Source organism: Ahaetulla prasina, chromosome 2 (genome assembly GCF_028640845.1).
Source record: "Ahaetulla prasina isolate Xishuangbanna chromosome 2, ASM2864084v1, whole genome shotgun sequence".
In the NCBI taxonomy this organism is placed as follows: domain Eukaryota; kingdom Metazoa; phylum Chordata; class Lepidosauria; order Squamata; family Colubridae; genus Ahaetulla; species Ahaetulla prasina.
This window is the reverse complement of record NC_080540.1, coordinates 27989958-28011794: the sequence shown is the minus strand read 5'-3', so window position 1 is coordinate 28011794 and position 21837 is coordinate 27989958. Positions and strand designations below refer to the sequence as shown.

The following is a 21837-nucleotide window of genomic DNA, read 5'->3' as shown; positions in this document are numbered from 1 at the left end:
AAGGTACAACACTTACAGCACTTAATGATAGTCATAGGGTACAAATAAGCAATCAGGAAACAATCTCAATATAAACCATCAGGATTATCAGCAACAAAGTTACAGTCATAAGTGGAATTGATTCAAGATGGCGCCGACGAAGGCTGCCTCGGTGAAATGCTCTCTAATGGTTTCTTTATTTCTAATTGTTCTCTGTGACTCACTACGGATTTCCTACTCACGAGACCATCTGCTAAAAATTAAGCAACATTTCTTTACTAAATCTGCACTACTATTAATCTTCTCATCGTTCCCATCACCAATCTCTTTCCATTTATGACTGTAACTTCGTTGCTGGTAATCCTTATGATTTATATTGATATATTGACCACCATTTGTGTTGTAAATGTTGTACCTTGATGAACGTATCTTTTCTTTTATGTACACTGAGAGCATATGCACCAAGACAAATTCCTTGTGTGTCCAATCACACCTGGCCAATAAAAAAATTCTATTCTATTCTATTCTATTCTATTCTATTCTATTCTATTCTAAAGAGATAGTGAAGGGGACGATGAGAAGATTAATAGTGCAGATTTAGTCAATAGTTTTACAGTGTTGAGGGAATTATTTGTTTAGCAGAGTGATGGCCTTCGGGAAAAAACTGTTCTTGGGTCTAGTTGTTCTGGTGTGCAGTGCTCTATAGCGTCGTTTTGAGGGTAGGAGTTGAAACAGTTTATGTCCTGGATGCGAGGAGTCTGTAAATATTTTCACAGCCCTCTTCTTGATTCGTGCAGTATACAGGTCCTCAGTGGAAGGCAGGTTGGTAGCAATTATTTTTTCTGCAGTTCTAATTATTCTCTGAAGTCTGTGTCTTTCTTCTTGGGTTGCAGAACCAAACCAGACAGTTATATACACACACACACACACACACACACACACACACACACACACACACATATATATATATATATATATATTTGTTTTCTGAGGTTTTCGCGGGTGTTTGTATGTAGGTCTTTGGTTATTCGGGTTTTCTCCCGCGTAAAATTGGAAGTGTCTTGGCAATGTTTCGACGAAGTCTCATTCGTCATCTTCAGGCTTCAGCTTCGTGCTTCTGGGAGCAATGTGTGATCGCAGCTGTACACACAATGTATAGGGCAATAGTCTCATTCTATTTGTATATTTTTACAAAGTCAACTTATTGCCCCCCCAACAATCTGGGTCCTCATTTTACCTACCTTATAAAGGGTGGAAGGCTGAGTCAACCTTGGGCCAGGCTCAAACCTGCAGTAATTGCAAGCTCTGTGTTCTAATAACAGGCTTCTCTGCAGCCTGAGTTATCCCGGCCCAATACCATACAGCAGAAATCAGCATACAAAAACAGGAACACAGAAGCAATATTCATAGAAGCAAATCATTACAAAGTAGAGAGCTAGAGAGGGTAATATTGTACAGAGGCACCAAAATTCCAGAGGCCAAACCAAACTCTTATATACAGTTCAGGAAGTCTAAGCCACGCCCAGACTCCAAACTGTCTCTTATGGCCCCATACAAACAAATACTAGGTTTCAGTTTCCAAACAGTCCCCACATGTCAACAATTCCAGTCGATGAACCTTCATACTCTTGACAGTTTTCACATAGTGGAAATCCATCCATTGTTGGGTCCGATTGATCTCGGACTCTAACTGCTGGTATCCTATTTGCTTTGAGAGCTGATCTAAGAGAGGCTCTGCTTCTTTTTTGCATGAGGGTGGAAGGATATGGGAGGTTGCCGTTATCTCTGAAGGGTCCAAAAGATTCTTAGCAGAGCAGAGAGTGGCTGGGAAAGCCGTGGGAATGGTGGGATATGAGGGAACAGGTGAGGCAGGTGGTTCAACAGGGACCCCCTCAGTTCAGCCACTTGTTCCTTAAGCTTCTCCTTTTGCTGCTTCAGATACTTATTACTATCCTGCAAGTTGGGGATGGTTGGATTCTTTTTCTCCACTTGCTGTGGTGAGACCACTTTAAAATGACCCTCAATGGAAAGTTTCCCATACCTGTTTGTTAGACCCCTTCTTTAACCTCTTTTAAATAAATGATCTTTCTTAAGTGAACTCTTCCTTCCTCTGGAAACTGGCTCTCTGCAGTCACTCCATAAGCGTCCAGTCGCTCCATAAGCGTCAATTGTTTGTAAAGGATTTTTGCCATGTTTTTGTACTGTAAGGTTTGGCAATACGCTTAAGCCAAATATGAACCAAAACAATGACTTAAACTGAGGCTTCAGAACCAAAGAAACAGACTTTTATTCTTTGATCAAAGGTTAAAGTTCTGGGTAAGAAGTTCCTAGCTCACCTACAAAGGACATGAGAGGGAAATTCCACAAAGCATGAGGCAAACCAATGTTCTTTATACTGAAACAGATCTTTGAAGTAACCTGAAGTAACAGACTTTTATTCTTTGATCAAAGTTTAAAGTTCTGGGTAAGAAGTTCCTAGCTCACCTACAAAGGACATGAGAGGGAAATTCCACAAAGCATGAGGCAAACCAATGTTCTTTATACTGAAACAGATATTTGAAGTAACCTGTTTACATTGTAAAAGTCATTTAATGTATCCTAATTTACATTCAGTCAACAACATTGTAAATAAAGGTCAGTGATATAATCTAACTCTTAATTTGCATTCCTCTGTAGTGTTATCTTTTCCTTCTTTTTGTCTTTCTAAATAGCCACTTGGTCCCCTATTAGCACTACAAGGGTGTGTAGATTGCTTCTGCTAGTTTGAGATATGTGACAATTTCTTGTGGTAAACAGAGTGGCATTTTATGGAAGGTTTTAGATCTTAATGCAGGATAAAAGAGGAAGGATGTACTTTTACAACAGTATAACATATACTTTTACGATAGAACAAATGTCTATAGAAGGATAAGTTTCTATCTATTTACTGCTATTCCCTTCACCAGGAAGTTTGTCCATGTGGCATATTTGCGTTCTAACTACAGAAGGGCACACAATATATATATCAGTGTTACAGGAAACAGGCATAATTAACAAGTTTCTAATAATCCTATTATTTCAGTATATCTATTCTCTTACATTGCCATATCCTTCAGTACCATAGAAACTGCGAGGCTACCTGGGGAAAACCGGGAGTTCTTTTCGCTGACGTGCAAGCCCAATAACCACACCCGAAGGTGGGAAAGAGAAACACTTTTATTTAAGGAGCAAGTTCCAGAATGGTGACCCCGTGGGAAGACCTTCGGGGTCACCCGCCTTCAGTGGTGGGTTTCAAATAATTTAACAACCGGTTCTCTGCCCTAATGATTTCTTTCAACAACCAGTTCACCAAATTGCTCAGAAAATTAACAGCCGGTTCTCCCGAAGTAGTGCGAACTGGCTGAATCCCACCACTGCCTGCCTTCCATGCAGATCTAAAAGATAGACTTGAAAGCAGCCATGAGGTTCAGCATCCTAATGCAACAATTAACAAAACTGGCCACAAAAATACATCAGGTGGAAAAGGAATTAAGAGTTATGTTTAATCACTAATAAATAAAATACAATCACAAAACTGCTCACCGTCCTAAATGTAAACATCCAATACTCCTCCTCCTAATAATAATAGTAGTAGTAGTAGTAGTAGTAGTAGTAGTAGTAGCAGCAGCAGCAGCAGCAGCAGCAGCAGCAGCAGCAGCAGCAGCAGTAGTACAGAACAATGTTCTTTCTCCAACAGTGGAAACAGAAATACTGCACTTTCTGAAATTCCTAAATACTGGAAGAGAGACCCTGGGCTGACCATCCTCACTGCCTCCCTTGCTCCTGATCTGAAGATGGCCTGGACTGGAGAGACAACTTCAATTGCCCAGCCATCTTTTCAGCATCCGTTGCTTCCCTTCTCCACTGGGCAACATTGAAACATTACCTTTGGGAGCCCTCTGGGTCCTCCATCTTCCGTAGGTTGTCTTGTGCTGCAAAGAGAGAAAATTGTCACAGCATTTGCAGCGTGACTACTATTAGGAGACAACTCAGGAGCAAAACCCAGCACATAGAGACTTAGACATTTAACACTGGTTTATATACAAGATATATAATATACGTAGTTGGCAAATACATGATGTCGTGTCCCACTCCCACTCCGACGACCGGGTCAAACGTGGCAACGAAGCCTCTGCAGCTTGCCAAATTCCTTCGAGGTTTATCAGGGCAGGCAGGAGTCCAAGTTGTGACTTCAGCGATAGAGTCCGATATCAGCAAACTAGATGAGACTTTGCTTGACTCAAGGTTGGAATGCCAAAAACAGGTCCTTTATATAGGCTGTGGGGTGTGGCTCCATGACTCAGCATTTATCCAGGCCTGCCCCTCCCTTCCTTCTGCTGGTGTCGCCTCTCAGATATCCGGAAGCGAGGATCCTCCCACTTTAAATTTTCTTCAGCTGGATCTGCTGTCAGTAATTCCAGAACGTGGCTGGCTCCCTGCTCACATGCTGTAGGAGTGAAGTTTATCGGACTTGTCTGTTCACTCCTGACATCTTCTCTGGGCATGGGGCCAGGGCTGGTGGCTGGAGGCATGACAGGCCATTCATCTTCATTATCAGATTCGGAGTCTGATAACAGGCCTGGGTGGAGACGGGAGGGGCCTGGCTGAGGAGAGGAGGGAGGAGGAGGCACAACACATGACAAGCAGTCAATCTTCTTCTTAACTCTACATGGAGAACTCAGCAACAAGAACACAAAGAGAGAGAATACGCCATCTCCTGGTTGCCTTTATACCTCTTAAAGTGATAAATACTTTAGTGCAGTGATTCCCAAAGTGTGAGCCGCGGCTCCCCAGGGAGCCGTGCTATCGTCATGGGGGCGCCGCGGAATATCTGCGCCCGCTGGGTCTGGCGCTGATGCGTCATTTCTGGGGCGTCTGGTGCGCATGCGCAGTTGCAGGTCGGATTTCCGGGGGAGCCGCGGGCGAAAAAGATTGGGAACCTCTGCTTTAGTGGATCCCTTTCTAGTCTACAACTGGCAATACCAATGCTAATTCATCTTCACTGCATCAGCCTTGCATTTCATCAGCTTTATAGTTGCACAAGCTGTACAGTTGGTCAGCTCTTAAATCTCAATACCTTAACAAAAATGGAGGAATTCAGCACCGTGGTTTGTATGGGGAGGGCCCCATAGCTCCCTCTTCGTCCCACAGCAACCCCCGGGAGACATGGGGGCGAGCAGCCACCCTGGAGAAAGGTTTACAATCCTCATCCACAGAGATAACTTCTCCCTGAAGAGAGGAATTCTCGGAGAGGGATCCTCACGTCCCCCTTAAGAGTTCCTTTCCTGTTATCCCTTCAGTTCATCATCATCAAGGAGGCTTATTTCTTGGGATACAGCTACAGCCCATGTTTCTCCAGCCCTCCCTCCCCTCCTCCTTGGAGAGACGTCCCTCATTTTCTCAGGGTGCCCCAACTCTTGCTTTTGGGTCCTTCCCTGCCCCATATTCTTCCCTCACAGCTGACGGGCTGGAGAAGCTGAGCTGGGCTGGATCTTCCCTGCCGAGCAGCTGATCGGAGAGTACCAGGCAGGAGGGGCTGAGCCCCAAAGGAACCCCAGGCAGCCCACCATCTCTGTCCGTGGTTATCTTGGAAAGATATTTCCTTGCCTCACCGAGCCAGGTGGTCTTGTCTTCCAGGTAATTTTCCAAGCTTGGAATTTAGCCTCTTAAATGGGCTTCTGCAATAGTGAGGCTCACCCAGGTCAGAGCATCAGCTGTGACTGAATCTCCTCTTCTGTGCCATAAATTGGAGGAGAAGGAACCATTTCTAGAGAAACGGGATCAGGGCAAGTTGTCACCTTTGGCTGGAACCATCTCCTGCATCTTCGCCACCGGCCTGAGAGAAGGCAAGAAGAAAAGAGAGCTAGTTTATTTCTGGGGCAGCAGCTTCTCCTGGCTGAGATAGAGGACTCAAGACCTCCAGGAAGTTCAGATAGTAATAACTGGCTGTAAACACACACACACACACACCCCTAAACAAATAATTCCCTCAACACTGTCAAACTAGTTACTAAGTCTGCATTACTATTAATCTTCTCATTGTTCCGATCAGCCATCGCCTCCCACTTATGACTGTAGACTGTAACTTTGTTGCTGGTATCCTTAAGATTTATACTGACTGTCTCCCTATGACTATCATTAAGTGTTGTACCTTATGATTCTTGACAAATATATCTTTTCTCTTATGTATACTGAGAGCCTATGCACCAAGACAAATTCCTTGTGTGTCCAATTACACTTGGCAATAAAGAATTCTGTTGTTCTGTTCTGTTCTGTTCTATTCTCATTCTATTCTATTCTCATTCTATTCACACACACAGAGAGAGAACAGATCAAATATATTATATAATAAATAGATCAAATCAAATATATAAAATCTCTGTCATATAATATATGAGGGTAGATGCATATATTTGTATTTACTTATTTGTTTTCTCATGTTTATATAATGTATATTGGAGATGGTGACCCTTTGAGAGCTGCATGCAACAAAATTTCATTTTAATGTAGGCCGATGAGTGTACATTTAAAGTGACAATAAAGTTACTCTAAGTCTAAATCAGATATCCCTTCCCTTCCCAACTTCCCGCATCCACCCTCCTTCTCATGTCTCTTGCTCTGAATTGCAGCTGACCAAGCAGTGGCTTCTTCCAGCCACTGGACCTTTGACCCCAAGTGGGATTGCAAGCCGGGACAGAGATCATGGGTCCCTCCCTCCCTAGTCCCCACCTTCCCTCAGAGCTTCCCTGAAGGTCCCTCTTGCCCAGTGGTGGGATCCTTCAGTTTAACAACCGGTTCATGATTGCACGCATGCGCACCAGATGCACGCTGCAGGCATGTGCGCAATTCAACAAAAAAGTCACCTTCCGCATTAGTGCTAGGGAATAAAAACAGCTGAGGTGCGGCAATCCGCTCTGCTGCGCTAATCAGCTGGGAAGATAAAGGTAAATCAAGCACAGGGGTGGGTCAGTTAAGCAGAGACAAAGAAGAGTTTCCAATTTCAAAAGGGGAAGTCAGGATACTTGCGTGCTGTTTCTACTTCAAAGATCGAGCACTTGTGAAATCCCCCGTCTGCTTAGAAAATCAATCCATTTGACAAGTCCTTTTGAGCAGAAGTGACCCCTATTCCCTTTTCCTGAGAAAACAGGAGCGCGTTTGAAGCCGGAGTACAGCGAGGCTCGGTGGGATCTCAAATCCAGAAAAATTCGCTCTTAAGAACAAACCCCCTGGAGAGATCTACCACTCCCCCGCAGCTCTGCACACCCCCTTTTTCCCAAGGGGTATGCTAAAGTCAGTGAATAGTGATTTATACTGTTTTACTGACTTTTACGATCTAACGCGGAGCGCCCTGTTAGAGCGCCCAGCAGGAGCGGTGACGTCACTGGAAGCCCCTACGTCACTGGAAGCCCTCTCATGTCTCTTGGTCTAAGTTGCAGCTGACCAAGCAGTGGCTTCTTCCAGCCCTGGACCTTTGACCCCAAGTGGGATTGCAAGCCGGGACAGAGATCATGGGTCCCTCCCTCCGTAGTCCCCACCTTCCCTCAGAGCTTCCGTGAAGGTCCCTCTTGCCCAGTGGTGGGATCCTTCAGTTTAACAACCGGTTCGTGATTGCACGCACGCATATCAGATGCACCCTGCATGCATGTGCGCAATTCAACAAAAAAATCACCTTCCGCATTAGTGCTAGGGAATAAAAACAGCTGAGGTGCAGCAATCCGCTCTGCTGCGCTAATCAGCTGGAAAGATAAAGGTAAATTAAGCGCAGGGGTGGGTGGGTGGACTCAGCTGATCATCAGAGTGAACCGGTTTTCCTGAAACCGGTCCAAACCGGTGGAATCCCACCCCTGCTCTTGCCAAATGAAGTTGGCACATGGATCTTCTTCAGGGCCAGGATTATGGATTTTCTAGAACTGCAGGAAAAAACGATGGCTACCAACCTGCCTTCCATTGAGGACCTGGATACTGCACGAGTCAAAAAGAGGGCCGTGAAAATATTGACAGACTCCTCACATCCTGGACATAAACTGTTTCAACTCCGACCCCCAAAACGACACAACAGAGCATTGCACACCAGAACAACTAGACCAGGGGTGTCCAAACTTGGTCCCTTTAAGACTTGTGGACTTCAACTCCCAGAGTCCCTCAGCCAGCAAAGCTGGCTGAGGAACTCTGGGAATTGAAGTCCACAAGTCTTAAAGGGACCAAGTTTGGACACCCCTGAACTAGACACAAGAACAGTTTTTTCCCGAAGGCCATCACTCTGCTAAGAAAATAATTCCCTCAACACTGTCAAACTATTGACTAAATCTGCACTATTAATCTTCTCATTGTCCCCATCACCAATCTTTTTCCACTTATGACTGTAACTTTATTGCTGGCAATCCTTATGATTTATATTGATATATTGACCATCATTTGTGTTGTAAATGTTGTACCTTGATGAACGTATCTTTTCTTTTATGTACACTGAGAGCATATGCACCAAGACAAATTCCTTGTGTGTCCAATCACACTTGGCCAATAAAAAATTCTATTCTATTCTATTCTATTCTATTCTATTCTATTCTATTCTATTCTATTCTATTCTATTCTATTCTATTCTATTCTATTCTATTCTAGTGATTCCCAGATGATTTAAGGGATTTTCCTTGGACACCTGAGCCTTGATTTTTGCACTCTGCCCCCTGAGGCGAACGAGAATTCCTCCCAGATAAGAGGAATGTGGAACATTGTGAGATTTCCAGGAAATGGAAACCTGGCTTCATAGCTTCTTCTTCCTTTCTGATTCCTGCTCCAAATGCTGTTTGTGGGGAAGGGTCTTGTGTGGATCGTGGCTGAAACTCTCTCGGGGAGGCTCTGCCAAACACATCTGCTCTTAGGATGGGGGTCAGTGGATGTGTTTCACTTACATCTCAGGAAGAGAATCCCAAGTCCCAAGATCACGGCGGCCACAATTCCCACAGGAATCCACCACATTGTAGCTAAAGAAAGAGAAAGATGGTTCCAATTAGACAGATGCTGAGTTCCCTGAAGTGGAGCTGCTGAAGAAATGGAAGCATTTCCCAACCTGCATTGGACTCCAGGAAGTGCCCCCACCTGAAGGAAGCCCCTCCTCCTCCAAGGCTAAAAAGGGCGGGGCGAATGGCAGGCAGAAGGAAGAGCTACCACCAATCATCTCCCCTATCATCTCATACATCATCATGTATCGTATCTTCATGCCTTTGATATTAAGATACCACTTCCAACTCCCCTGACAGAAATCACTTCTCTCATATCGCTAAATGCAGGACTATATTTCCTACACCTGAAAACATGAGAGGGCGCAGAGAAAACTATCTCCCTTCATACGGTAGCATTTCAAACATTGATGGAAAATCTACTTCTACACATCACAACCTCTCAGTCTCCTACCTGTTTTCTCTTCCCATGCCAAGACCAGGGGCTCCTGCAAGCCCTTGTGCTCCAGGTGACACCAAAAATGGTCCCTCTCCTTGGGGTCGATCTTAATGCTGAGCCAGAAGTAATAGGTCCCATCTGAGTTGGGGGCCACGTTTCTTTGGAGGGTCTCATTCTGGCAGACTTCTCCATCTCTGGTCCAGGTGGTCTGGATCTCCTTGGGATAGAAGCCAAAGGCCTGGCATGTGAGGACCTCCAGGCTGCCATTCTTGCGAGTCACCTTCCCCACCGGAGGCTCTGCAGAAACAGCAACAACACAATTCCCAGGATTCTGAGTGTTTCTGGCAAAGTGATTTATATATCAAGACCTCATCTGGCCATCCTCTCCCTCTGCTCCCTCTCCTCGCCTGTGTCAGGCCTGGAAACCATATTAGACTTTAGGGTTCCAGACGCTGCCACATTTTTCCCCTGAGGGGAGGAGGGGGGGTTGAGGGGTATGGTAACATTCTTCAAGCGGTCAAGGTCGGATGGTGTTAACGTCTGCAGGAAGAGTGGCAAGAAGATATTCGAATGAACTGGAAGAACGTGGGACCATGTGACCATCAAAGGGGTCAGGGGGGTGGGACTCTTGGGGTTTGTATAACTGGGAAAAGAATCCGGAACTTCAGTTTTGGAATTGCACTCATCGTGTGCCAGTCTCCTCATGCTAGTAAAGAACTCTGGAAAAGAAATGTCTCTGAGTTTCTTTTACGCAGAAGAGGTATTTCTGGAACCTTGACATTCTGAACCTGTGGGAGCCTCCAAGATGAGGCACTGAAGCTGTTTAGATTTCTTTGTCAAAGGAGTACATAGAATTTGGGGTAAAGCTCTCACTCGGAACAAAATAAATCTCAATGTGGGGATTGAGTCCAATGGAATTTGGTCAGGTTCTTTCTGATAGAAATCAGGACCAGACTCATCTTTTCCTCGTTTTCTTCTGCTTTGCAAGATTTTCTCAGGGAAATGGAAAGAGACCTTCATGATGAACTTCTTGCTCGGGTAGTTTCTTTTTCTTTGAAGTCCTCTTTTTTCGGGGAGGGGGACATTAAACATTATTTTGTTTCTGCAATGGGAGATGCGGGATATTTACTGACTCTTTTCTGTCTTTAGTTTAAAAGATGGTTTAGGATAATATGAGGAGGGGAAGCCTATAGAAACATGCGCAGAGACTTTGCCACTCACCTGTCCTCTCCTGAGTCTTGTTCTTGTAGGACAGGTATCTCCGCAGCCACTCAATGCAGGCCTCCTCCAGGTAGACTTTGTTTCTCTGGGACCATCCTGGATCCTCCTCCCATTTCTCCTTGACCTTCTCTGCCTGGGTCTGAGCTGCCACCCATCTGAGGGTCTCTTTGTCAAAGCTGATAAAGTCCATCCCATCGTAGCTGTAGTTCAAAAACCCTCCTTTGCTCCCATCTTCTCTGAGCTCACAGCCCCAAATTACCTGCCAGGTGTGAAGCCCTGAAAGAGAGCCAGAGAGAATGGATGTGAATGAAAAGGCTCCAGGATGCCTCTCCTTAGAAAGCATTATTTATTTATTTATTTATTTATTTATTTATTTATTTATTTATTTATTTATTTATTTTTCAGGTTTATATACCGCCCTATCTCCCTAGGGACTCAGGGCGGTTCACAGGCAATTAAAAACAAACATATAAATACAATTTAAAATAACACATAAAAAACTTATTCAATAGCCAAATTATTAAAACAATATAAATACTAAAAACCCCATTAAAACCAATAAATTTAAAAAACTAACCCAGCCCTGCGCAAATAAATAGGTGTGTTTTGAGCTCGCGATGAAAGGTTCGGAGGTCCGGAAGTTGACGAAGTCCTGGAGGGAGTTCGTTCCAGAGGGTGGGAGCCCCCACAGAGAAGGCCCTTCCCCTGGGTGTCGCCAGACGGCACTGCCTAGCCGACGGCACCCTGAGGAGTCCCTCTCTGTGAGAGCGGACGGGTCGGTGAGAGGTATTCGGTAGCAGCAGGCGTCCCGTAAGTAACCCGGCCCTATGCCATGGAGCGCTTTAAAGATTGTCACCAAAACCTTGAAGCGCACCCGGAAGGCCACAGGTAGCCAGTGCAGTCTGCGCAGGATAGGTGTCACGCGGGAGCCACGAGGGGCTCCCTCTATCACCCGCGCAGCCGCATTCTGGACTAACTGGAGCCTCCGGATGCCCCTCAAGGGGAGCCCCATGTAGAGAGCATTGCAGTAATCCAGACGAGATGTCACGAGTGACCGTGTATAAGGCATCCCGGTCTAGAAAGGGGCGCAACTGGCGCACCAGGCGAACCTGGTGGAAAGCTCTCCTGGAGACGGCCGTCAAGTGATCTTCAAGAGACAGCCGTTCATCCAGGAGAACGCCCAAGTTGCGCACCCTCTCCATCGGGGCCAATGACTCGCCCCCAACAGTCAGCCGTGGACTCAGCTGACTGTACCGGGATGCCGGCACCCACAGCCACTCAGTCTTGGAGGGATTGAGCTTGAGCCTGTTTCTCCCCATCCAGACCCGTACGGCTTCCAAACACCGGGACAGCACTTCGATAGCTTCATTGGGGTGGTCCGGTGTGGAAAAGTACAGCTGGGTGTCATCAGCGTACAGCTGGTACCTCACACTGAAACCACTGATGATCTCACCCAGTGGCTTCATATAGATGTTGAACAGGAGGGGTGAGAGAATCGACCCCTGCGGCACCCCACACGTGAGGTGCCTTGGAGCCGACCTCTGCCCTCCTGTCAACACCGTCTGCGACCGGTCGGAGAGGTAGGAGGAGAACCACCGATAAACGGTGCCTCCCACTCCCAATCCCTCCAACCGGCGCAGCAGGATACCATGGTTGATGGTATCGAAAGCCGCTGAGAGGTCTAATAGGACCAGGGCAGAGGAACAACCCCTATCCCTGGCCCTCCAGAGATCATCCACCAATGCGACCAAAGCCATCTCAGTGCTGTAACCGGGCCGGAAACCGGACTGGAACTGGTCTAGATAGACAGTTTCATCCAGGTGCAGGGGAAACTGATATGCCACCATACTCTCTACAACCTTCGCCACAAAGCGAAGGTTGGAGACCGGACGATAATTACCTAGAACAGCCGGGTCCAGGGAGGGCTTCTTGAGGAGGGGCCTCACTGCCGTCTCTTTCAAGGCGGCCGGAAAGACTCCCTCCAAAAAGGAGGCACTCGTAATCGCCTGGAGCCAGCCTCGTGTCACCTCCCGAGTGGCCAGCACCAACCAGGAGGGGCACGGGTCCAGTAAACACGTGGTGGCATTCAACCTGCCCAACAACCTGTCCATGTCCTCGGGAGCCACAGGGTCAAACTCATCCCAGACAATATCACCAAGACCACCCTCAGACGCTCCGTCTGAATCATCGCAATTTTGGTCCAGGCCGTCTCGAAGCTGAACGATTTTATCGTATAGATAACCGTTAAACTCCTCGGCACGTCCCTGCAACGGGTCATCCCGCTCCCCCTGGTGAAGGAGGGAGCGGGCCACCCAAAACAGGGCGGCCGGACGGTTATCTGCCGACGCAATGAGGGAGGAGGCGTAGCAACGCCTCGCATCCCTCAGTGCCACTAGGTAGGTTCTAGTATAGGACCTAACTAGTGTCCGATCAGCTTCTGAATGGCTAGACCTCCAAGAGCTCTCTAGGCATCTTCTCCGGCGTTTCATCCCCCTCAGCTCCTCGGAGAACCAGGGAGCCGGTTGGGATCTGCGCCGGGTCAGAGGCCGCAGAGGCACGACACGGTCTAAGGCCCCAGCCGCAGCCCGTTCCCAGGCTGCGGCTAGTTCCTCTGCCGTGCCGTGAGCCAGACCCTCAGGAAGTGGCCCAAGCTCCGTCTGGAACCTCTCCGGGTCCATCAGGCGCCTGGGACGGAACCAACGTAACGGTTCCGTCTCCCTGCGGTGTTGAGTAGCGGTCAGAAAGTCCAGGCGAAGGAGAGAGTGATCTGACCATGACAAAGGCTCTGTGACTACATCTCTCAAATCCAGATCCTTCAACCACTGACCAGAGATAAAAATGAGGTCCAGTGTACCTCCCCTGATGTGAGTGGGGCCATCCACTACTTGCGTCAGGTCCAGGGCTGTCATGGAAGCCATGAACTCCCGAGCCACTGTCGATGACGAGCCGGTAGATGGCAAGTTAAAGTCCCCCATGACTAAAAGTCTGGGGGTCTCCACTGCCACCCCGGCAAGCACTTCCAGGAGCTCGGGCAGGGCAGCTGTCACGCAGCAAGGAGCCAGGTACGTGACCAGCAAGCCCATCTGACAACTATGACCCCACCTCACAAAGAGGGATTCACATCCAGCAATCTGAGGTACAGTGGTCTCCCTCGGCTCTAGACTCTCTTTAATAACAACCGCCACCCCCCCACCCCTACCCTGGGCCCTTGGCTGATGGAATGCATGGAAACCCGGTGGGCACATCTCAACCAGGGGCACGCCCCCTTCAGTGCCCAACCAGGTTTCCATAACGCCTATAAGATCCGCGGCACCCCCCTGGATAAGATCATGTATTAGGGGGGCCTTATTGGCCACGGACCGTGCGTTGCATAACATAAGACGAAGGCCCAGGCTCTGAGGGTCTTGACCATCCGGGGAACGGGAGAAGTCAGAGGGATCGGGGCACGCGATCGCCTGCATACATCGAACGCGTGACCCCCTGAACCGATACGATCCCCCCCTACCGCCATATCTGCCCCTCCCACTTACCGTGCAGATGGACTCACCCTCACACAAAGGAACACATTCCCCCCCCATAACCTCCGAACCCATTAGATAGTCGCCACAAGCACGCGCTGGGGCTGTTTTCCCTCCCGACGGGCTACCCCCATCACCCGCCCTAATCCTCCCACCCCTTAAAAATACCCTACCTAAAAAACCCCAAAGGCTCTTTCTTTTCGCATGCCACCTCTGTGGGTCCCAAGACCCGTCATTGAGGCCGGCCCTTGGTAGCGAAGCGGGCCATTCCTGCGAGGCGGGGGCACCTCGCAGGCGCAAGAGTTCGTGTACAGTGTAGCGCATAGAAAAGTGCGAATCGGCGAAGGATGCTAAGATGGTAAAGTCCCAGATGGTAAAAACGGTGGATCTTCCGACGGATGTCCAGTTGACAAGGAGGACAGATGGAACTGGAACCAGATAAAGGTGATAAAGCAGGAACAGACAGGCCGGCAGTCTCCATGGTAAACCTATGGAAAACGTTTCTACAACCAGCTCTTAATAAAGTAGAAATGACTATCGGTCTGTCAGAGTCCCTAGACCAGTCCAATCCAGTCCAATCCAGTCCAGTCCAGTCCAAAAACCCGCGGATAAACGTGCATGACCACCAGCTTAGATGATCAGAAGTCCGGTGAAAGGGGGGGAGGGTGGAAGGTAGGCCATGCCACAAAGGGCCGATGGACAAAACGCGATGTAAAATGCGATGTAAAATGCCAGAAGAGGGGGACAAACCTCAGCCTCGGCTCCGGCCTCCTCTCCCACCGCGGCCTCACCACGCCCATCGCCGATGGGGCTGCCAAGTACAGGACGCCGCTGGACCGGCGCCTCGCAGCCCACAAGGCCTCGCCGGGCGCGACTAAGCGCCGATGGAGCTGGCGGGCCCACAAACAGGCGAAATGGGCCGGAATTCATGCCAGCTGGAATTAGGCCGAATTCACGCTGCTGGAGCCAGGCCGGGATCGCCGAGGTCTCACGCTGCTGGAGCCTGGCCAAGATCGCCGCTGGAGCAGGGCCGAAGTCAGGGCCGGAGCCCGCAACAAACAGCAGGCCTCCCTCGCGTCCTCACACCCTAAAGATGGCCGCCCTCTTCCGGACCGCCGCTCCTTTCCTCGGCCCGTTCTCGGCTGCCGCATATCCGAGAGGATCCAGAGACCTCTCCAGCGACAGCCAAGCAGATAATACAGCACGCCGAGGGACCGGAGGAGCCTGGTGAGTCAGCCCGAGACCACCATTCAGGGATTATACCGTAGCCCCCTTCCCACCTGGGAAGAGAAACCCAATTTCTCCCTCCCCTCTTTATCACACAAGGAGAAAAATCTTCTGCTTCAGTTTACCCTTTTCAACTGGGGTCAGGCCATGAAGAATTTCTAGGTGAGAGAGATAATTGGGAGTCAGGGAGTTAGAAGTGGGGTGTCTTTCCTTTTCAGGAAAGAAGCAAGCAAGCACTTACACTTATGCTTTACAAACCTCTCTAAGAGGTTTACAGAGTCAGCCTCTTGCCCCCAACAATCTGGGTCCTCATTTTACCCACCTCAGAAGGATGGAAGGCTGAGTCAACATTGAGCCTGGTGAGATTTAAACTGCCAAATTGCAGGCAGGCATTAGTCAGCAGAAGTGGCCTGCAGTACTGCATTCTAACAACTGCACCACCGTGGCTCAGGAAAATCTCACTATTATGTCCCCTGCAGGCACTGCTGGCCAAAGATCTCACTGGCTTTGCTCACCTTCAGCCTGGTGGTCCAGTTTTGATAACTTCTCCAGGCCAGCTCTGAAGATCCGTTCAGGGGCCAGAAATCTCTCCTTCTCCTCCTCCTCCATCCAAGGCACCAGAATCTCCATCTTCCTGGTGAGGCTGTCAAAGCGAGCGATGGGCTGGTCATCCAAGTAGCCTCTAATGAAGAACTGAGGCAGCCCCTGGCTGGGCTCTGGCAGTTGCAGGTAGAAGTAGGACAGGGAGTGTAAGAGGGAGCCTGGAGAGGGAGGAGGGAGGAGAGAGAATGAGGAGGTCTATGCTGCAGCTCCATCCCCTCTGAGACTTTATTGTCCCCCAGCTGCCCTCCTTCTGCTCTGCTTGGGAAGGTATCTGCCTTTAAAGCTAAGGAAGAAGCCCCAGCATCCCTTGGCTGACCTTACAAACATCTGGACAGGCTCACCTCTGGTTAAGGTACCCCTGTAGCTTTTCTGGGCCCCCAAGATTCCCAGCCAGCTGCTTGTGTGCCTGATTCAGATCAGAATCTCCCTCACCAACCACACAGGGAGTGTCACCAGCACACACGGAGGACTGACCTGGAGCTTCCTTGTTAGAGTTAGAGACCTGGCTGCTCTCCAGAGAGGCAGCCCAGCCCCTCCCCCCCTGGGCTCTGGTCCATTCCCAGGTTTTATTTATTTATTTATTTATTTTTCACATTTATATACCGCCCTATCTCCCTAGGGACTCAGGGCGGTTCACAGGCAATTAAAAATACATATAAATACAAACTAAAATGACACGTAAAAAACTTATTCCATAGCCGAATTGTTAAAAACAGTATAAATAATAAAAACCCATTTAAAACCAGTAAATTTAAAATCTAATCCAGTCCCGCGCAGATGAATAAGTGTGTTTTAAGCTTGCGACGGAAGGTTCGGAGGTCCGGAAGTTGACGAAGTCCTGGAGGGAGTTCGTTCCAGAGGGTGGGAGCCCCCACAGAGAAGGCCCTTCCCCTGGGTGTCGCCAGACGGCACTGCCTAGCTGACGGCACCTGAGGAGTCCCTCTGTGAGAGCGCACGGGTCGGTGAGAGGTATTCGGTAGCAGTAGGCGGTCCCGTAAATAGCCCGGCCCTATGCCATGGAGCGCAACCTTGAAGCGCACCCGGAAGGCCACAGGTAGCCAGTGCAGTCTGCGCAGGATAGGTGTCACACGGGAGCCACGAGGGGCACCCTCTATCACCCGCGCAGCCGCATTCTGGACTAACTGGAGCCTCCGGATGCCCCTCAAGGGGAGCCCCATGTAAAGAGCATTGCAGTAATCCAGACGAGACGTCACGAGGGCGTGAGTGACCGTGCATAAGGCATCCCGGACTAGAAAGGGGCGCAACTGGCGTACCAGGCGAACCTGGTGGAAAGCTCTCCTGGAGAAGGCCGTCAAGTGATCTTCAAAAGACAGCCGTTCATCCAGGAGGACGTAAGTTGCGCACCCTCTCCATCGGGGCCAATGACTTGCCCCAACAATCTGGGTCCTCATTTTACCCACCTCAGAAGGATGGAAGGCTGTGTCAACATTGAGCCTGGTGAGATTTAAACTGCCAAATTGCAGGCAGGCATTAGTCAGCAGAAGTGGCCTGCAGTACTGCATTCTAACAACTGCACCACCGTGGCTCAGGAAAATCTCACTATTATGTCCCCTGCAGGCACTGCTGGCCAAAGATCTCACTGGCTTTGCTCACCTTCAGCCTGGTGGTCCAGTTTTGATAACTTCTCCTGGCCAGCTCTGGAGATCCGCTCAGGGCCAGAAATCTCTCCTTCTCCTCCTCCTCCATCCAAGGCACCAGAATCTCCATCTTCCTGGTGAGGCTGTCAAAGCGAGCGATGGGCTGGTCATCCAAGTAGCCTCTAATGAAGAACTGAGGCAGCCCCTGGCTGGGCTCTGGCAGTTGCAGGTAGAAGTAGGACAGGGAGTGTAAGAGGGAGCCTGGAGAGGGAGGAGGGAGGAGAGAGAATGAGGAGGTCTATGCTGCAGCTCCATCCCCTCTGAGACTTTATTGTCCCCCAGCTGCCCTCCTTCTGCTCTGCTTGGGAAGGTATCTGCCTTTAAAGCTAAGGAAGAAGCCCCAGCATCCCTTGGCTGACCTTACAAACATCTGGACAGGCTCACCTCTGGTTAAGGTACCCCTGTAGCTTTTCTGGGCCCCCAAGATTCCCAGCCAGCTGCTTGTGTGCCTGATTCAGATCAGAATCTCCCTCACCAACCACACAGGGAGTGTCACCAGCACACACGGAGGACTGACCTGGAGCTTCCTTGTTAGAGTTAGAGACCTGGCTGCTCCAGAGAGGCAGCCCAGCCCTCCCCTGGGCTCTGGTCCATTTCCAGGTTTTATTTATTTATTTATTTATTTTTCACATTTATATACCGCCCTATCTCCCTAGGGACTCAGGGCGGTTCACAGGCAATTAAAAATACATATAAATACAAACTAAAATGACACGTAAAAAACTTATTCCATAGCCGAATTGTTAAAAACAGTATAAATAATAAAAACCCATTTAAAACCAGTAAATTTAAAATCTAATCCAGTCCCGCGCAGATGAATAAGTGTGTTTTAAGCTTGCGACGGAAGGTTCGGAGGTCCGGAAGTTGACGAAGTCCTGGAGGGAGTTCGTTCCAGAGGGTGGGAGCCCCCACAGAGAAGGCCCTTCCCCTGGGTGTCGCCAGACGGCACTGCCTAGCTGACGGCACCCTGAGGAGTCCCTCTCTGTGAGAGCGCACGGGTCGGTGAGAGGTATTCAGTAGCAGTAGGCGGTCCCGTAAATAGCCCGGCCCTATGCCATGGAGCGCTTTAAAGATTGTCACCAAAACCTTGAAGCGCACCCGGAAGGCCACAGGTAGCCAGTGCAGTCTGCGCAGGATAGGTGTCACACGGGAGCCACGAGGGGCACCCTCTATCACCCGCGCAGCCGCATTCTGGACTAACTGGAGCCTCCGGATGCCCCTCAAGGGGAGCCCCATGTAAAGAGCATTGCAGTAATCCAGACGAGACGTCACGAGGGCGTGAGTGACCGTGCATAAGGCATCCCGGTCTAGAAAGGGGCGCAACTGGCGTACCAGGCGAACCTGGTGGAAAGCTCTCCTGGAGAAGGCCGTCAAGTGATCTTCAAAAGACAGCCGTTCATCCAGGAGGACGCCCAAGTTGCGCACCCTCTCCATCGGGGCCAATGACTTGCCCCCAACAGTCAGCCGTGGACTCAGCTGACTGTACCGGGATGCCGGCATCCACAGCCACTCTGTCTTGGAGGGATTGAGCTTGAGCCTGTTTCTCCCCATCCAGACCCGTACGGCTTCCAAACACCGGGACAGCACTTCGATAGCTTCATTGGGGTGGCCCGGTGTGGAAAAGTACAGCTGGGTGTCATCAGCGTATAGCTGGTACCTCACACCGAAGCCACTGATGATCTCACCCAGCGGCTTCATATAGATGTTGAACAGAAGGGGCGAGAGAATCGACCCCTGCGGCACCCCACAAGTGAGGCGCCTCGGGGCCGACATCTGTCCCCCTGTCAACACTGTCTGCGACCGGTCAGAGAGATAGGAGGAGAACCACCGATAAACGGTGCCTCCCACTCCCAATCCCTCCAACCGGCGCAGCAGGATACCATGGTCGATGGTATCAAAAGCCGCTGAAAGGTCTAATAGGACCAGGGCAGAGGAACAGCCCCTATCCCTGGCCCTCCAGAGATCATCCACCAACGCGATCAAAGCCGTCTCAGTGCTGTAACCGGGCCGGAAACCGGACTGGAACGGGTCTAGGTGGCATTGTTTGCTCATCAGAGTGGATTCCATGGCAGGGAGCCCCGCCCCTTTGCCAGCCCAGGAGAGGAAAGAGGAGGGAGAAAACGGGTTGAGGAGCAAGTCTGGCATTGCGTGGTGTGTGACTTTCAGGGTGTGCCTGTGGCAGCAGGTAAACAGAGGTGGTGCGGGAACAGAGGTGTGGCTTATGGCATTGCAGGGGAGGGGCTGGAGTTGAATGGAGGTGGCACGTGGTGGTAGGGGGCACCATTGCCACTCCAGCCTGATGCCTAATGGATAAATTGGCTCCCCCCCCCCCATCGCGCGCCACCTGTTTTCCTGATGCGCGCCCCCTCCCTCCAACTCCACACCCCTGCAATGCCAGAAGCTGTACCGCACCTCTGTTAGTCTGGTGTAGAAGCCATGCCGCCTTGCTCCCCCTCCCCTTTCGTTAGATCTGACTGACTTGTGAGCCAAGCCATCTTTGCGAAGCCCCTTAGAGGCGCCCCTCCCTCCCTGGTCCCGCCAACACAATCTCGCAGGTCTGCCCCCCAGTGGCTCCCCCGCCCCAGTCTCTGTGATCATTGCATGCTGCCCCCACCCCCACTCCCAGCACCATTGCTTCTGCCTGGCACCGGATTGGCTGGGGGCTATTTGCCCCTTGCAGCCAAAGGCCCGGTGTCTGGGCGAATGGGCAGGGGCCATTGGCCTTAGTAGGGCCAGGGAGGAGGAAAGCTGGCTGTAAATCGGCTGAGCCGGGTGGCTGCGGGCGACGGAGGCCCATTCTGTCTCCGTGCTGGGAAAATAAAAAATAAAATAAAATAAAACAAGGCTGCAACTTTTCTACAAGCAAAGCTCCTCTTTTTTTAGCCCCTCCTGCCTGTCCTCCAACTCTCCTGATGCAACCACTTTTCCTATGGCCCTCTGCTGTCCTTGCTCCCCCCACCCACCCCCCAAACAACATATCAATCAGACCAGTCCCAGGATAATCCATAACTCAAACCTGGCTGGGTTTTCGCTGTCCGAAGAGCCTTTCGCTCTCTATTCCGCTAGTTTCTCCTAAATACAAATAGGAGTTGATTACCAATGAAATACCAAAAGGTTTTATACGACCTAACGAAACACGAAAGGAAAGGAACTTAAAAGGGGGAGAGACCCAGCTCAGGACAGGCTCCCCCTCCTCTTTCTGCTTTCTCCCCTCCGGGTCGCAAGTCCTTCCAGGAACTCACCGCAGCAGCCCCTCTGCAAGGAGGCCCCCAGCACCGCTCCCAGGAGCAGGAGAGGCGCCCACGGCTGCCGCATCGCCCTCCAGCCACGCGCGCTTTTACCTGCAACCAGCGAAGTATGCCGAGGTATGCCTAAAGCCCCGCCCCTGTTATCCCTCCCCTTTTCTCCCGCGCTCCGCCTTTCGCGCCGCGCAGCGGTGACTCTCCGGGGCTGAAGTTCTCCAACCCCACCTCCTTCCAAAGCCCGCATGTCCGCGAAACTACGCCGCCCTTTTTCTGTCTGCCGGGGGCGCGGGGTCCTAGCCGGACGCGGCCCGCAAGGCGCGGCGATCCACTCTAGAGCAACCTTGGTCCCTTTAAGACTTGTGGACTTCAAAATCAATTTAGTCTCTATAGCTGTACAATCCATAATTATGCCTAGTAGAAAGAACTGGGGAGTAAACTTAATCTTCTTTTTCAAAATATTCTGCATGATCCACCATACTTTAATCCAAAATGCTTTAACTTTTGATTTTGAACTTAATAACAGCCGCAAGACTTTTGATTGCTCAATATTGGAAGAAAGAAGAATTACCTACAATTGAAGAATGGACACTCAAAGTATCAAATCTGGCAGAACTGGCAAAAATCTCTGCTTACTTGAAAGACTATACACAAGAAAAATATATTTTATATTTCTATATTTCTATATATATATAGAAATAGACTGCACAAAAGGCGAAAAGAACTAGAAGAGGAAATTAAAAGGAAGGAGCAGTTATTGGTATGCAATCCAGGAGATAGTAAAATAAAAGAGTCAATAAATATATTAAGAGGTCAATTTAATATGTTAATGGCAGATCAGGTGGCAACTAATTTACAATATGTAAAACATAATTTGTTTAATAATTCTAATAAACCTGGAAGGTGGTTAGCATATTTATTAAGAAAGAAACAGAAACGACGTATAATTGATAAAATAGAATATAGAGGTAAGGA

General features: G+C 49.5%; 1 protein-coding gene across 1 annotated transcript; it reads right to left on the bottom strand.

Moving 5' to 3' along the window:
* Positions 1 to 600: 600 nt before the first annotated feature.
* Positions 601 to 20994, bottom strand: LOC131190453 (major histocompatibility complex class I-related gene protein-like). The gene is made up of 7 exons (XM_058167776.1): positions 20863 to 20994; positions 17577 to 17821; positions 15875 to 16157; positions 10615 to 10890; positions 9409 to 9690; positions 8907 to 8978; positions 601 to 5833 (listed from the first exon to the last, which is right to left on the bottom strand). Exons 1-7 carry the CDS (start codon positions 20933 to 20935, stop codon positions 5700 to 5702), a joined length of 1365 nt encoding a protein of 454 aa, XP_058023759.1. The 5' UTR covers positions 20936 to 20994; the 3' UTR covers positions 601 to 5699.
* Between the last annotated feature and the right edge of the window lie 843 nt (positions 20995 to 21837).

Excerpts from the sequence above, each read along its gene's own strand:
- LOC131190453 (XM_058167776.1), bottom strand. The coding sequence starts at position 20,935 with ATGCGGCAGCCGTGGGCGCCTCTCCTGCTCCTGGGAGCGGTGCTGGGG. Across the intron at positions 8,979-9,408 it reads GGCATGGGAAGAGAAAACAG|CTACAATGTGGTGGATTCCT; the intron begins GTAGGAGACTGA and ends CTCTTTCTTTAG. Across the intron at positions 5,834-8,906 it reads TGGGATTCTCTTCCTGAGAT|GCCGGTGGCGAAGATGCAGG; the intron begins GTAAGTGAAACA and ends GCCTTCTCTCAG.